This window comes from Notolepis coatsorum, assembly GCF_963971535.1.
Source record: "Notolepis coatsorum genome assembly, chromosome: 18".
Taxonomy (NCBI): domain Eukaryota; kingdom Metazoa; phylum Chordata; class Actinopteri; order Aulopiformes; family Paralepididae; genus Notolepis; species Notolepis coatsorum.
Window position 1 is genome coordinate 87,531,098 of NC_140182.1, and position 17,954 is coordinate 87,549,051.

General features: G+C 42.4%; 1 protein-coding gene across 1 annotated transcript; it reads left to right on the forward strand.

The window, feature by feature from the left end:
• Nucleotides 1–3,098: 3,098 nt before the first annotated feature.
• Nucleotides 3,099–16,883, forward strand: adck2 (aarF domain containing kinase 2). Its single transcript, XM_084334828.1, has 8 exons — nucleotides 3,099–4,364; nucleotides 4,984–5,130; nucleotides 10,528–10,656; nucleotides 11,110–11,205; nucleotides 13,023–13,283; nucleotides 15,281–15,409; nucleotides 15,629–15,682; nucleotides 16,099–16,883. Exons 1-8 carry the CDS (start codon nucleotides 3,501–3,503, stop codon nucleotides 16,228–16,230), a joined length of 1,812 nt encoding a protein of 603 aa, XP_084190954.1. The 5' UTR covers nucleotides 3,099–3,500; the 3' UTR covers nucleotides 16,231–16,883.
• Nucleotides 16,884–17,954: the final 1,071 nt, after the last annotated feature.

Below are 17,954 nucleotides of genomic sequence, written 5' to 3' on the forward strand. Positions count from 1 at the left end.
GTCCTGCTCAAAAGGAGGAATAGTGAGCAGGAAGGGGCAAAGCCGAGCGTAACTGAATACATAAATAACAGCCTCCTCTGGGAGCCAATTAAAGGAGCCCATGAGAGCCTCGGAGGGGACAACAGGGCCTTGGCTTTCCTGCCTCCACGCCTTATCTCTCAAATGCTCTGTTTACTGATTATCATACACAACAGTACAACAACAACAACAACAACAACAACAAGAGCAAGTGCTGAGATATGTCAGGTTGGAGTCTAGGACACAGTGTAGGCTATTCACATGGTTTGTCAGTGTTTCGGCTGGTAACCAGTGACAGAACTGTGTATAGGCTACACAGTGGCCCTCTTGACAGAGAGGAGGACGACAGAAGAACAACAGCAGGATGACTAGTTTCATTAAAGGTTTGACTTTGTGGTAAACCACACAAATAAGCGCATGTACATGCACACACGCACACAGGCGCACACCAAGAAGCTACTGTAGACGGCCTCTTGAACTGACATGGACCTTCAGACCAGCTAGTATCCCCTCTTTCCCCCCAGAACATAATAGACATATAACCAACCTAATCAACTTTGACCTCCTTCCCTTATGGAAAAGTGTCATAGTAGTTATAGTATAATAGTATTTAGTAATATAGTATTTCTGATGGTAGTGACCAAAGAATTATGGAAATATACCATGATATTATCATTGGTATAATGGTTTAAGTTAGACTACTACACTGTGGTATTATTTACAGTAAAACAAGTACAACATTCAGGGGTGTAGCTCCAGATTCTGGGCCCCATGAAAGAATGTATTTGTAGGCCCCCGGTGAATGCGAGCGCGCATTTTTTTATTGATGAAAACGCATAATATGGTTTTTACCTATACATTCGGATCAGCAGTTCAGCACCTGCACTGTTGGTGGGTGAGGCTAGTAAAGGATGTCGCATTGCGTTCATCTTCAATGAATGGACCAATGCAATAGTCTACCAAAGCCCCCCCTCTCTCTCTATATATCTCACACACACACACACACACACACACACACACACACACACACACACACTTCAGAAACAAACATAGTATCAATAAGAGCATCAATAATACACCTTGTTAATAGTTTTTTATTTTTTTGGGGGGGGGGGGGGGGAGGCAGTGCTGGGCCCTTGGAATCATCCTAAGCTACCCCCCCCCCCCCCCAGCTACGCCCCTGACATTGGTACCATGGTGATACACAACTTTTACAATGGCAGTATCATGGTAAGTTATTAAAGACGTGTCGTGCCACGGTAAAACTAAAATCACCATCAAACTAAAATGATACTTTTTGTGAGGTTATTGATGTACCCACAATCCTGCAGTTAAAAAAAATATAAAAAAAGAGCATCTGAATGAATGAATGAATGAATGAATGAATGAATGAATGAATGAATGAATGAATGAATGAATGAAAGCTTTATTTAACAGATTGCAGAATGGGTACAATACAGTACAGCTCAATACACACAATTGTTACGGGGATGCAGACAAAGACGTTTGTCTTGTTTACATCAGGGTCCCCCATGTAGCCTAATACTATGGCCCTTGCTCTGTTTGCATTGAGTCATTTCGACCAAGTAACTTCATGAAGTGTTAGCATCTTCTCAACAGAGCAACTATCCTGGTGACCTCAGAGTCTGAGTCCTGACCTAGCCCTTTGAAGTGCATGAGATCTCTCAAAAGCCCGACATGGCCGTCAATAGCTGGGGGAACTGGGAGGGGGCGGGGGTCTAGCAACATCTGTTGAGCGTTTATCCTACCTTTTGTGTTGTTGAGCCCTCTATCCTACAGCTGGGAGCCAGGAAGCCCACATTGGCCCTCTGTCCAAGGACACACACACACCGTGACTGGGAATACGACACAGAAACTTTCTCAGTCCTTGATGGTGGCTATGGTATTACAAGAACGTACGCTAATAGTGGCTTTGTCTCCACCTGTTGGACAGTCTCTGCCGCTTGTGTGGCGTTTCTGTGTCTTGTCTTGTGTGACGGATCATACTGGGTCTGCGTTGTGTTTGATGTTAAATGAGAATGTCCCGAGGGGGAGTCGAACAGGGGGCTCCCGCGTCCGCGGGCGACGACACAGGCCGCTGCACTAAGAAGTGAATTCACTCCTAACTACCGTACCTATGCGTCTGTTAACCCTGTTATGGGGAAGTGAGTTTAATTTACCAGCCCGCACTGCCACAGTCACTCGTCAACACACCTGTTTCTGTGACTGTGGACATACCCACGGGCTTCCCCGTTACACTTGCACAGACGTTATGTGTTTGTTTCCCTCCTGCAGCTCTTGCAACTGCTGCCACGATTACTGCAAGGGTTTTAGACCCAAACACGTTTACGGAAATGTAAGGGCATTATGGTACTGGTTTGATTAAATCCCCGTGGATATATTGATTGTGGCTCGCACGTGTAGGCTACAGTAAATCAAAAGCAATATTATCGAACCGAAGCAAGAACAGTAATCTAGTTTCATTAATTCATTCACAACTTTTGAACAATAGATGCTATTTCTAATCTGTCAGCTGTTCTATATTGCCAACAAGATTGTCTACATTCCATTCATTACACATACATTTCAAATAAGCAAGGAAAGTGCTTGAAAATAAATGTTTATCTTCCAAGTTTAATTTCAACAAGTTCAAGTGCAAATACATATGAACCATAATAATAAAAATTATGATGATAATCATACACTTATTTTATATCATTGGAAAGATCTAGTTGTCAGCTTCAAAATGGTACCAAATATCAAATATGAGGTACTTTGAAATACCCAGTAACTAATAATCTATCACAAACTGATGCAAATAATTCATGTTCAGGTATCTCCTAAATAGGCCAGGAGACTTGTAAGAGTTAACAATTGTGTGTATTGAGCCGTACTATATTGTACCCATTCTGCAATCTGTTAAATAAAGTTTTCATTCATTCATTCATTCATTCATTCATTCATTCATTCATTCATTCTGCATTAGTTTAAATCTGAACTGTTGCTTTAAGACGTCGGCGTGACGTTACGGGATGACGTCTACCCGGAATTGAAAAAAATGAAAGGCAATGCATGTTTGTTAAGCACTGGTAACTGTTGAGTGTTGACGTTATTTATTATCTAATGTAATGACTTTAATATTCAATGAATATTAACCGGAAAAGTGCCACATGCTCGCATTGATTTGAAGTTGGCATAACGGTAGCTTTTTTTGCAGCTGTCATGTAAGTGTTGTAAATGTAACGATGGGTATCATTTTCAACGTGCCTATGTGAAGTCTACTAAATTATCAGAAATCAGCGCGACTTTGAAACGCTTGTTGATTATTGTACATGGGTCGATTGTGATGTATGGATTATCAAAGAGACTGGTGTCCACACTGAAGACTTTGGGACAGGAGACTGTTTGACAACAAGTTTATGTGGATCAACTAACGTTACCCTCTCAGCAGCTTGGACTGAAGTTGCGCGACCGACGTCACCATGGCTGCAATTACAATATGTTTAAACCTGAGGTACACTGTCCGGAGAGCAGGAGCCTTTGCAAGGATCAGACTCATCCACAGTTACAGAACAGGTTCAATAACAAGAGGCAGGATTTTGACACAGATACCCAAAGTGTCATTGCTATGCTGGGGTGCAGTGAATGCTACATCTTGCATAGCTAGATGCCAGGATGTTACCATTGCGCCCCAGATCACAATCAGGAAGTCTGTAGCAAAGGTCCAGGTGCACAAACTTGTATTTTTCCTCAGACTAAGCCTCCGTGCACTAGTGCTGTTCCTTAAATTTGGCCCACTCCTCCTCTTCTCCCCTCTGACACTGGTCTCTTCGCGCTGGGCCACCCGCTGGCTGGATGCCCTGCTGTGGGTCACGGAGACCTCCGGTCCAACCTTCATCAAGCTGGGCCAGTGGGCTAGCACCAGGCAGGACGTTTTCTCCCGGGACTTCTGCGACCGCTTCTCCAGGCTCCAAGTCCAGGTACGCCCCCACTCCTGGGCTCACACCAAGCGGTCCCTGCACCGGGCGTTTGGCAAGGGCTGGAGGAGGCTGTTTGTGTTCGACAGCAGGGAACCAGTGGGGTCGGGCTGCGTGGCCCAGGTGTACCGAGGCTACGCCAGGGTCGACAGCGTGGAAGACCCCAGCTTCCAGACACTGGTGGATGAGATGGAGAGAGACGAGATGCTGGAAGCCTGGGAGATACCCGGTCTGGGGGGAGTGGCCAGGTCTATCTGGGGCCTGTGGAGGGGGACAAGTGATGAGGACCACGAGGAGAGGAGCCACCCAGAGGGCCAGCATGGGGAGAGCAGCACGGAGAAGGAGCATGTGATACCTGTGGCCATCAAGGTGGGTGTGTGTGAAGATCACAAGGATGGTGTGTATGGTGATTCTGATGTCCTGACCATCATTGAATGCTTCAAAGAAGATTTCAGTGAATATTTGGTTGTTGTGGGCACAGTACAATGTGTCACACCAATTCTCTACAAGTCATGCAAGAGATTTAACCCTGTAAGACCCTCGTTGCAAAATTACATCATCACTTTTAGCTTTTAGCTATTTAAAAGAAAAAGTTTGTAAATATTTATTTGTAATTTTTTGAGCACATTTACATGTTCAGCCTCATAATGCTATTGGATAGTAAATGTGTAATATAGGTCCCACATTCTGGCCTCTGAAGTTGATAATGTCAATTTAATTTGGGCCTTACTTAAGAGTTTCATTCAGAAATTAGAGTATTAATTAGAAAAACAGGCACACAATGAATTAGGCATGAAAATATAACATTAAATATAACAATGTAATAGTGAAAGTTATACGTTTACCTGGAGCTATTAATATCTTTGCTTACAAAATAACATTTTGAGGATGAATTACTTTTTGTAAATGGTGATTAACGACTTTTGTGTTCCCATTCTTCTTGAGAAAGGTCATAACATTCTGCAACTCTCTTGCTGTGGTTTTGTAGGTGCTCCACCCAAACATCAGGAGTCAGGTGGAGATAGATCTTCTGCTGATGAGGGCAGGGAGCTGGCTCCTCCACTACCTGCCTGGACTCAAGTGGCTCAGTCTGCCAGAGATAGTGGAGGAGTTTGAGAAACTCATGACCAAACAGGTAGGACCTATACCACATATCGGAGCTGGAGACTTGAGACTCAAGTTGGACTTGAGACTTGATTTGGTACCCGCCAGCGATAAGATTTGACTTGACTTGAGACATTCATATTTCCAAAATATGACTTGACTTAATTAGACTTGCCTGCTCAGACTCAACCAGACTTGCGATATAGAAAAATCGGCGAATAAACAACTACTATTGTTATCTTAGCTTTTTGCTATGACAAGAGGTTTTATGTTGCCCAAAGCAGAAACTGAATACTTAAGTATGTCAGAATATGAGCATTGAGACATACAAACATGATTACACCAAATAAACGAGACTTTTAGGCTATAAAATGTTGCTATAATTTAGTATTTTCATGTTTTTCATTCTGAATTTCGCGTACCTGTGACGTATAAGAATTCTCATCTGCATAACTAACGCCCCCTCTATGGTTGTAGCGCACACTCAACCATTCGCTCAACAACAGAGCGAGTGGAAATACTGACACTTCCTCAAACGGCTTGACGTGGCGCGGGTGCCGACAGCGGGAGGGAGGGAGAGGGAGGCATATGGAGAATTTACACACACACTCCCGACTGCGTGTGTGTTTCCCCACACACACGCAGTCAGGAGTGTGTGTAAATGCTCCGTATCCCTCTCTCTCCCTCTCTATCTCTCTCGTTATCTGCTCTCTCTCTGTCGGCACTTGCGTCACGTCAACCTGTTGCAAAATATCATAGCGCACACTCCCACCGTATTCCGATCCGTGCAATAATATTCACGGGGGTATATAATGTAATTTAAAACAAGTTACCAATGCATTGTCCCGTGGGATTATGCCCCCCCCCCCCCCCCCCCCCCCCCCCGCGGCGAAATTAATTAGTCTCCCTCTCTATCTCTCTATGTCTCTCTATGTCTGCCAGTGCAGACTGTGGGTGACTGTCACTCAAAGCGCTTATGCGGAGCCCAGCTTGAAATTTTCTTTTACTCACTTTTTCTCCCCATTTTTCTATTTTTCTCCCATCCCAATTTCTCATGTCCAATTCTTCCCTCCCCTGTCTTGAACGTTGCTAGACTATGCCTCCCACAGGTCGGTTGTAGTGAGGACAGAAGCCTTGCATCACGTGTCCCCTCCGGTACACGAGGAGGCAGCCTGTCGCATCTTTTCACTGCAGCAACTCGAACTCTCAGTGGCGAGGAGTAACGCGTGGGAGGCTTACGCTCCCCCCGTCACTTCCTGCTTCCGTCGCACCGGCGTCACCAAACCGACCTGTAGGAGTCGCTGTCCACAACGTCAAATCCTCACCCACCGGCTTTCCCACCCTCTAACACTTGCCAATTGTGTTAGTATGAACGACCGGCCAGCCGGTAGCAACGCCGAGAGCTGGGCTCGAACCCAGCGTCTCCTGTGTTAGAGGCGAGCGCCTTGCCCACTGTGCCATTCAGCCACCCCCCAGCTTGAAATCTTGAAGTGGAAAAATGCTGCTTTAGAGTACTTGATTAGAAATACAAAACAATGAATTGATTTGAAAAAAAAACGTACAGATGTGTAGGGCTGACCTTCGAAGCTTTTTTTGGCAATCGAAGCTTCGGGGCCGAGCTTCGATTTTAATTCGAAGCTTCGAGAAAAAAAAAAAATTATTATAAATATTTATTTTTTATTTTTTATCTTATGTTGTGGGACATGTACCGCACTTTGGTAAACTTTGTTGTTTTTAAATGTGCTCTATAAATAAAGTGTATTGGATTAATGAATTAAGTAGCCCCTTTCGTGACTTTGACGCAGCCAACAAGGTTTCACTCGGCTGCGCTGCCTGGGTGCAGTGGGGCTGCTCTCACAGCCAACGACATGACATTACATAATTATGTTGCAACCTTCGTCTATCAAGCAAACAATTATATAAATATTTATATGTAGTTGATAGAGACAAAGGCAGAATTCGACTTAATTAAGCACGTTTTATTAAGACATATTTTGATATGGGTCGGGACACTTTAAAAAAGCAGCACAATGAACACAAATCTGTCCGACATAGTCTTAAATAACAAACGGCATTGCTTCGCTTCTTCGTCGACATGTCGTCTGCTGCACATGTCCTTGTTGTTTTCAACACAGATCATCTCCACGTGCTTGTTGTAGAGAGGTGGAGTCGAGGCGCCGCTTACTTTCGTTTCATTGGAATGGAGGCGGGAAGGCGCCGCTTACTCTCGTTTCATTGGAATGGAGGCGGGAAGGCGCCGCTTACTTTCGTTTCATTGGAATGGAGGCGCAAGATTTTGGAGGCAAAAAAAATATATATATATATAATTTTTTTTAACTTTGATTTTTTTTTTTTAAGCTCATGCCATCGAACGAAGCTTCGAAGTATTTAAGACAGCCCTACAGATGTGTTCCATAGACTCACAGGAATTGTGTAAAATTTCCCAAATAGTGAAAGGAATAGCAAAACATGGGACCTTTTTAAAAGCAACTCTGCAACATATAGAATAGAATAGAATACAGCTTTATTGTCCAAACTGAGACAATATTACATTTGTTTGTCCAGTCTGGGGTAGGTGCAATGGAGTTCATGAAGTTACTGATTGTTTTGATAGCATATGGAACAAAGCCTTTCTCAAAGCATGTTTGCTTAAATCTTTACATAGGGTGGCATGGGTGGCAACGACATACTGTATGTAGGAAACACTGAAATCTTCCGTTTTCAGTTTAAATTCAGTTAAATGTTTCTTCAGATAATCCTTCAGAACGTTGATCGGCTCAGCTGACCGGCAATAAATCAAAATGACACCATTCACCATCGTAGCCTATAATAACAGCATTGCATTGAGCATCTTTTAGATCAATTAGGCTATGAAAAATGAAAATTAGGCTGCCTGTCAAATTAACCTATACTATTGTCTCCATAGCTATAATACAGAACACACAATGGGTCCGCAAACATCGCTAAAATGGTCAATAACGCTGGCACCATTGAGTAAAGATGGGAAAAGAGTGTGGTGGTCAATGAGTTAAGGATAAGTCCTGCCGCAGAAAAAAAAGAAACACACGAAATTCAGTTATTCTTTTTAACACATTCGGCGCCAGACCCGAGATAAGTCGGGTTAACTCGCCATGCGTTGGACGCCAGACCCGAGATATCTTGGCTTTTGGTCGTTTTTTCTTTTATTCAATATTTTTATTCATTATTCATCCACTGACCTCGGTGTTGCCATAGGAAAGGATTTTGAGATCGCCAAAGTGCAATACCGGCCGCATCCTACTAGATGGCAGTGTCGCCCACCCTTTGAAACCTTATATCTCACCCTGTGTTACGGTTAAATCCCTCCAGGCGCAAAATTTTGATGGAGCCGAGTAAATCGCTTCATCCGACCACTTCGAAACGCATCTGGCACACTCGATCCATAAGTTGTGACAAATTATGTCCAGGACCAGATGGACACCAATACTGGAAATCGCGATCAGACAATTGGAATATTCTTTTTGGAATACCCCCGACCAAAGGTAAGGACTATCTGACATCAATTTCAGCTTGATCCAACAATGTTTTCATATCGATCCAGCTGATCAGCGTCCGTAGTGTTCAACACGAATGCTGTTACTGGCCATCGAAGCATATGCATTCATGATGAAACATAATACCTATTATATACATTTGATTTGGAAATAGCAGCGTGTCCAGGCAAGAAACGCCAACGCTTATAGTAGAATACACGTAGCGCCCTATAACTCGTTTCAGGAATTATCCCGGATCACTCCTAAACTATACTTATATTCACCACGGGATAACGCGCGAACGTATGCATGGAAATTTTTTCTCTTTTTTTGCATGTTCGAGGGAAGAAAGTCACTGTCAAATGACTATAGTATTGTCTACATAGCTATAATATAGAATATAGATATAGCTCTCCAAACATAGTGACGCACAGTGAAAATGTGTTATGGAGGACCAGGCTAATGGCTGGCGCCCAATGTGTTAATAGAATGGATCATTCAAATCGAAGGGTATTGCACAAAAATAGGCAATTCAGATAAAGATAAAGTTTAAATATTTAAATTTAAATATCCAACAGATGGCGGTGTGAACAATAAATCAATGGTCCTTTACTGTACAGTAGTATTAGCCTACCGGTATATATTTTGGTCGTATCATTCATAAAAAAAAATATATATTTTATATATATTTTTCGACTCTGACATGAAAATTGAATGGAGACTGGCACGACTATTTGAAAATTCTAACTCATCCCTAGTAGGAAACGCTTTTAGGAATAATGGTATGCATATGCATATGACAATTTTTCACATTGAAGTCCTTATGTTCAACCCATCTCTACTGCCTGAACTTGTTGCCCATCTCATCTTGACAGAGATGAAAATGGTAAAATAAAATGGTAATATAGCGCTTTTATCCAAAGCGCTTTACAATTTGTTCCTCACATTTTACCCATTCACTCACACATTCACACACTGACGGCGGAGGCAACCATGCAAGGTGCCAACCTGCTCATCGAGAGCAGTTAGGGGTTAAGTGTCTTGCTCAAGGACACTTCGACACGCTGCCTGGGAGGAGCGGGAATCAAACTGGGAACTTCTGGATTACCAGACGACTGCTTCACCTCCAGAGCCACTGTCGCCCCACAATTTCAGACAACATTTCAGACAACAGGACCTGGAAGTTGGACTCATTTATGAGAATGCTGTTTGACTGTGAACTAAAGGAAACTCTATTTCAGATTTCTCCATTTCAGCTGGTGAGGAAGGCTATCTCCGTGGTGGGAGTCGAGCTGGTCAGACTAGAGGTGGTGGCAAAGAGGGGGATGAGAAGGAAGCTGGCTGCCATCCTGGAGAATCCCTCCCACCCCCTCTACGATGAGCTAGTCAAGATGAGAAGCACGTTCAGTCACAGACTCATACCCCCCCGACACTCAACTAACCGCCTCGGCCAGTCCTTCATACCAGCGGCCATCAGGCTCCACAACAGAGAACAGGGACCGCTGCCAGACATCCAACTACTAGGAACTTCTATCACTGATTGTGTCTGACTCCCACCTAAACGGACAATATATAATGTATGAAGTATATCACGGCATACATACCTTATGCATACTGCACCTTAGGGCAAATACTGTATAACTGAGGGCATACATACCCTCATCTTGCACCTTGACCTTTTTACACTGCCTACTTGCGTGTATGCGCAATTGCCCAGAGTTAATTATATTGTTATATTGTTTACGCTGCCTAGTTTTATTCTATTTTTATTTGTACTTCTCCACTGTACTATCATTTTATGACCTGTATCATGTCTTCTACTACCTGTACCTCCCCTCCCCCTCCCCATGCTGCTATAATGCCTGAATTTCCCCAAAGGGATCAATAAAGGAATATCTTATCTTGTCTTATCTTAGATTGATCTCCGGTTTGAAGCCAAGAACATCGAGCGGTTCCGGGAAAATTTCCGGGACGTGGACTTTGTCAAGTTCCCAACTCCCCTTCGCCCGTTTGTTACCAGGAGCGTCCTGGTGGAAACCTTTGAAGTGAGTATGCCTGGTTGGCTGTATATATATATATATATATATATATATATAGTGAATATCACATTTAGGCTGACATTTAGGATTAAATCTATTACATTGTTCAAGAGATTTTGGGTTTGTTTTCAAATGTGTGAATCAGTATCCACTACAGGGCTGTTTTCGCAACCAAAGAAATTCTTAGTCGACCAATAGTCATGGTGTTTGTTGACTAATCGATCAGTTGATTTCATTGACAAATCTGTAAACGTTTTCCAAAATGCAATAATGCAGAAGGACCTCTTTTAAATCTAGTGCTTACCAGAGATGTTCTTATCATTTCTTTTAGGAAATAACAAATTTAGCATGAAAAAAAGCATACTACCGGTAATCAACTAACAAAGTCTTGATTACGACCAAACCAAGTGATGAATGGACTATGATGGGGGCAGCCGTAATCCCCTATGTGTGTTTCAGGAAAGTGATCCCATATCCTACTACCTTAGAGCGGAGGCCCCTCAGGAGCTGAAACGGACGATAGCCAGGATGTTAGTGGACACTCTGCTGAAGATGGTAAGACACAGTACCTTACCTGCTGTTAGTCTGGGCTGGGTTTCCCAGAGCCTCCTTAGCGCTACATGCGTTGTGAGCTCTACGTTAAGGCCTTAGTGCTACATGTGTTGTGAGCTCTACGTTAAGGCCTTAGTGCTATATGTGTTGTGAGCTCTACGTTAAGGCCTTAGTGCTACATGCGTTGTGAGCTCTACGTTAAGGCCTTAGTGCTACATGTGTTGTGAGCTCTACGTTAAGGCCTTAGTGCTACATGCGTTGTGAGCTCTACGTTAAGGCCTTAGTGCTACATGTGTTGTGAGCTCTATGGTAAGGCCTCCTTAGCGCTACATGTTTTGAGCTCTACGTTAAGGTCTTCCTTTAGTTGCCGAGCTGTTTCCCAGGTGGTCTGGTTTATCTATGGCTAAACATTAACACCAGTACCTCTTACCCTGTTTGATGTATCTATATGTAGATGATTTCAATCAGACTATGTCAGTGTTCGTATACAGTATATATGTGTTTAAACTAAGGCCGGGCCGTTAAACTAAGGCCGGGCTAAGTTAACGGCGGACTCTTATCGCGCAATAAAAAAAATTACCACCGTTAATCTATTCTCAAAGTTGGGTCTGGGAGCCAATTACATTAGCTGATGTACCGTAAATCCTCTAATAGTGGAGGGTATTCAAATAGAGGACGGGCCTCTTATAATGGCCGGGGGTTTGATACATGCAGACAAATACAAGGCCGGCTTCCAATACAAGGTAGCAAACTTTTTTTATTTATTTAAATTTTTTGTGCCGTGATATAGAATGAGATAAACTTTTGCTGCCTTTCTCTACCGTTCCCGGCCCGCTACACTGACTACATTAACGTTTCCCTCTCGTTGGCGTTAGCTAACGTTGTCATAGCTAGGTCTGTGGTGTCGGCTGGATGACGTTGGCTTCGTTTGCAAACGTTAGTTAACGTTCGCTGTCTATATGGCGTTGGCAGGCAGGGCTGGCGTTGTCCAGTTGACATTACAGATCATGATGCTATGATAGCGTTAGCTAAAGCTATTGCCTGCATGTTATCAACTCGATTCGACTCAGGTAGAGTCGAGAAGATACCACACGCAAAATTGTCCGTGCGGGCCCCGTAACCTAGTATAGACAGTTCCAACTTCAGTGTGTGAATTACGTTAATCCACCACAGTTTCACAATTGCTCAACTGCACTCAATATTTAAATACCAATGTTAGTCTAAATAAATGTACACCGACAATGTACGTATTAAAAAATTTAATGGATTATGACCATGAGTGTCATTTTTAGAAATTAAGGCCTGCCTCTTATATAAGCCTCTCTCTAATAGGCCTGGTGCTCTTTGCAGCTGAGGTAAATACAAGACCCGTCCAATATTAGAGGATTTAAATTGTAAAACAATTTATTAAACACAAGTACATCTTATTGAACATTATTTTGATATTTCATTACCAATTATCATAGCAAAACAGCTTTTTCAAACTGTAATGCATTTTGGAAACAGGAGATGGGCTCATGGTGTAATGGGCCACCTGGCCTGAGAAACGTAAGGAGGAAAGAAAAAGTAAGGACATACTTCTGTTCATTATTTGGGTAGAACACACATATTTTGAATGCTTTCGCCAGACATCAAATGAGCCATTTTAATCTAGATGAACTCCAGGATTGCAGATAGATTAATCTAGATTTAAAAAAAAATAATCTATGCCCACCTCTAGTTTAAACTATGTTGTGTGTACACAAGTAAACTTTGTTCAGTTAGTATATCTGTATCTATATATAATCTATGATTACTCTATGTGTCTATCTCTGTTTTAGGTGTTTGTGGACAACTTTGTCCACGGGGATCTGCACCCGGGTAACATCCTGATCCAGCGCTGGGGGTCTGGGTCTGGTGTCCCAGAGGGGCCCCATGCTAGGGCCACTCTGACAGACCTGTGGGACACGGTGATGGTCAGCATGAGACCGGACCCGTCCCCTCTGCAGGTGGTGCTGCTGGACGCCGGCATCGTGGCCCAGCTCAGTGAGCGAGACCTGGTGAACTTCAAGGCCGTGTTCACTGCTGTGGTGCTGCGGCAGGTGAGAGGAGGACGGTCTCGTTCAGGGGAGGTGTCGCTCGCATTGGCTGAGCGCATTTCAATGGTCTTCTTCCAAAAGGGGATATCCACGGGTATAAAGGAGATTAGGAGAAGATATGGGGGAAAGACATGCGGCAAATGTACGTCCGGGATCGGGAGACAAACCCGGGTCGACCGCGTAGGTCTGCAGTGCAGTAACGTGGTGCGCCACCCTGGTGCCCCGATTATACCTACTTTTACAAAAAATAAACATTGGCAGCATGATAATGGAACTCACTATAGAATATGGAATAGTTTTAAGCTATGTTAGAACCTTGGCTTGAAAATTGTGACATTTGAATGGGAGCAACCACCAGCTGCATATTTCTGAAATATTTAGCATTGAATATTATGTGACAATTTGTTTTCCCAAATGGGATATGATTAGATAAGATTAGATTCAAATGTATTGTCATTATACAGCAAGTACTGTACAGTACAACAAAAATAAGTTTGGCATCCAACCAGAGTGCAAATGTAACAGTAAAGTGTAATAGTAATGTACAATGTACAGGTGATTAAACTGGGTATAAATATATAAATTAGTACTATAGAGTGTAGTGCTAATTAGTAATCGGATGTATGTACAGTTGTAATATTAATATGTACAGTGATAGACAGTTTGGTATAGTCATACTGGCCAGCAGCGTAACAAGTAAGGGTTGTGTATAGATATAGTGTCTGCAGATATATAAGACAAGTGATGCACAGTGAGATATGGAAGATGTTCCCTCAGTCACACTGGCACTTTAATTCAGTCACACTTAAAAAAAACATTTACCTCTGAAGTTGAAATGGCAGAGCTGTCTGTCCAACACAACGTACTTACTTTACTGCAGTAAAGGAGTATCTTTGCAGTAAAGCTGTGCCTCGTGTAGCTCACGTGATGCATTACAGGAGGTGAGAAGGACTTGGTTGGTCTCCCTTTTGAAAGGTCTCTGCTACAGCCTAACTCTCATTCAAGAGTCAAGATTATTTATTGTCATGTGCACAGTTAAACAGACCGTTTGCCGTACAATGAAAATCTTAGTTTGCTAGTCCGCCCTTCACACAAAATCACACAGATCACACAATACTTAACTAAAAATTAACAATTGAAATACAAGCGAATGCTAAAAATAAGGATATTTCTTTTTGTTGGTATAATATACTGTATATACAAGGCACAAGTGAGTAACATTGACATTATTGCACGTTCCGTTCACAGTGTAGGATCCGGTAGTGTTTACAAATATAAATATATGGAGGTGACAAACTAGGGGTGTAACTAACGGTACACAAAAACCACGGTACGGTACGTACCTCGGTTTTGAAGTCGAGGTTCGGTACTGGTTTTCAGTACAGTGGGGGAAAGTTTAACTTTCCATGTTCCACTCAGGGGTGATGTAGTAACTTGTACTTGTAGGGCTGTCAACGAATATTCTATATTGAAATGAATAATCGACTTGTAAAAACATTTAAATAATAATTATTATATTAGATTGCGGAACCACATAACGCGCTGAGTCGCGGCACGGCCGACCCGGGTTCGATTCCCGGACCCGTCGTTATTTGCCGAATGTCTTCCCCCCACTCTGTCTCCCGTTCCTCCTCTCTCTCTCTCTACTGGACTGCCCAGTAGCAAAAAGCGATAAACGCTAAAAAATAAACCTTAAAAAAAAAAAAAAAAAAAAAAGCCCCCGGTGGGCGGTCGTTAGTGGTTAACATACCGTTGTATTCATTCGGTACACAGCCGTTCTGTACGGTACGGTACACACTGAAACGGTTCGGTACGGATACGTGTACCTTTACACCCCTAACGGCAGCAGTTAAAGTGTCTTTAAAGTCTTTAGTGTCTACAGTTCGGGGGATGGGTGACAGTGAGGTCACAGCAGCAGTCGGGTCAGAGTGTAAGTGTCTGCCTGACGCAAAAGAAAGTCAGACAGACACAAAAATGTGTCATGTTTCATACATCCTCAGGGGGAGCGAGTGGCCGACTTGATCCTAAACCACGCCAGAGCTAACGAGTGTAAGGACGTGCCGCGCTTTAAGGAGGAGATGGCACAGCTTGTGGACCACGCCCTGAGCAATACTCTCTCACTTGGAAAGGTAGTCTACTATACTAGATTCAATCCTTCTATGCATTCACATAATTGCATTAAAGTGTTCCATTACAATCAGAAATCTCTTATCTGCAAACTTTTTAATGGAGTGATATACACACGACAAAAACCCTTCTCATGACAAATCTTAGGCTAGCACCAAAGTATCGTCGTTTATTGCAGTCATTATTTGATGTTGAGTCAAACGAGATATTTATGTTTACAGATCCGGGTGGCTGACTTGCTTTCTAGAGTGTTTGGGCTGCTCATTACCCACAAGGTAAAACATTTGTTTCAGATTGAATGTATGCTCTATGACAAGGCAACAATGTGCACATTGTCTTATGTTTTGAGCCAAGAAATTCATGGGAATCGTTAAACATTTTATCAGCACTTGCACTCATATGAAATCACTGGTTAATTGACTCTTTAGAAGCATTTTATCAACACTTTCATATGAAATCACTGGTTAATTGAATCTTTAGAAACATCTTATCAACACTTTCATATGCAATCACTGGCTAATTTAATCTTTAGAAGCATTTTATACAAGATACAAGATACCATATAACATTTCTAACACACAGTTTCTGTCATTTGTTAACCCTCAGTTATACATATCCAAGCAGCATGTCTCATTCTTTAAATGCTGTGATACAGTACAGTAGTTGGACATTTGTGTTCTGGTGTTTTTAGGTGAAGCTGGAAAGTAACTTTGCATCCATCGTGTTCGCCATCATGGTTCTGGAGGGTCTGGGTCGGTCCCTGGACCCCAACCTGGACATCCTGGCTCTGGCCAAGCCCCTGCTGCTCAAGAACCTGCTCTGACGCACACACACACAGACACATGCACACACGCACTCTGCTACATAAACACAGATGCACATTTGCGTGCCATGCACACGCACTCTGTCCTTGCTTGGGACCCGTAGGATAAGTCCGTCGTTCCAGCTAAGAGCGTTGTCCCGTCACAACATCTGGACCATATTGATGTCATAAATACCTCATTGCATTTTAATAGTAACTATAACTAACGGATCGTTTTGCGTCTGGTTGAAGTGAGAGGAGAATGAAGTGAGTTACAGTATCCCCACTGAGTGTGTTGCCTTGTCGGGCCACTTCCAGTGTCTGTAGAAGTATTGTCGTTTTACTCTGTCATAATCAGACATATTTTCAAGCACAGAGATATGATCAGAGACCATTTATACACTAGATACATGGATATAATAAAAAAAAAAAATTATGACAATCCCTAAAAGCATGCTTTTATTTTTTTAATGACTTGGTATTGACCCCAGGATGCCTTCTATTGCTCAGTCATGTTTTATTACAGCTTAGCTGATGTTATATCTTTCCTTTTAGCCTTTATAAACATTCTTATACTCTGCGTGGACATTGTGAAGTCCTTGCCTAATTTATTCAGTGGTATGTTTTTGCTCTTTCCATCAGAAATGGTAGAAACACAGAATTATGTATGAATTGTACACATCAATAAACATGGGAATCTGAAATGTTTTTTTCTTTCCTCATTTCTTTACTTTTCATGAGTACCACTCTACCAAAAGGGATGGTCCACATTTAAAAAAAGCCTGTATGATTATTATTATTATTTCCTTTAATAGAAGTTCTTTCTATTCCATCCAAAAATAAGTTTCAGCAGGATTTGAGCTTTTAAGATATGGGAGGCATAATATGTTATATATACAGTACTCCAGTTGAGGGGAGATGGTATCCCCCCTGAAATAAAAACGGTCAATATCATCCCCCTTCTAAAACGGCCATCCCCCTTTCCCATCCCGTCCATCCCTTATGTCATTTTATCAATGAACATGGTATTACTGCTATTTCAACATTCAGTTTTGCGCATATTGAAAATATTGATGGCGAAGGAGCATGAATGATTTCCAGTTTATTGACAGTCTACCTAAAATCTTAAATAAAAAAGATTATAAATAACGTGTTTTTCTATCATGCCTCCCCCAAAAACCGCTGTGAGCTTACTGAATGTTGTGAGGAACTTGCAGTACAGTGTCTGAACATAGGGATAATTCTCAGCACTAGATGGGTGGCATCTAGTTATAGGACCATTAAAGCTGTATGGCAACAGTACCCAGCACTCCACAAGCACTTTTCTGATGAGTCAGTTGATCCTAACAGAGAGATGCATGTTCAGCAGGGACGTGCACAGGACTTTGGAAGGGCAGGTGCTCAAAGGCTGAAAAGGGCACTACACTTGTGTGTATATATTAACCGAGCGAGCGTAGCGCACAAGTACGATTTTTAAGGGCCCTTTCGGGTGGGGGGCCCCCTTTTTATGTTTTTGGGGTTTTTTGGTGATCAAATATTGAATATTGAACTATAATAATCAGTGCAGGAGCTCACTTATCCTTGAAAGACACTTTTATCACTTAAAAGGCCCATACATCTCCATAAATGTTAAGGGGGGAGGGAATAAGTGCTTACCCTACAGACCCCAAGAAGTGCTGTATATTCTGTATTGTTTAATATAAATGCATTTTTTATTCCAATCCCGATTTGTATTTGAGATTCCC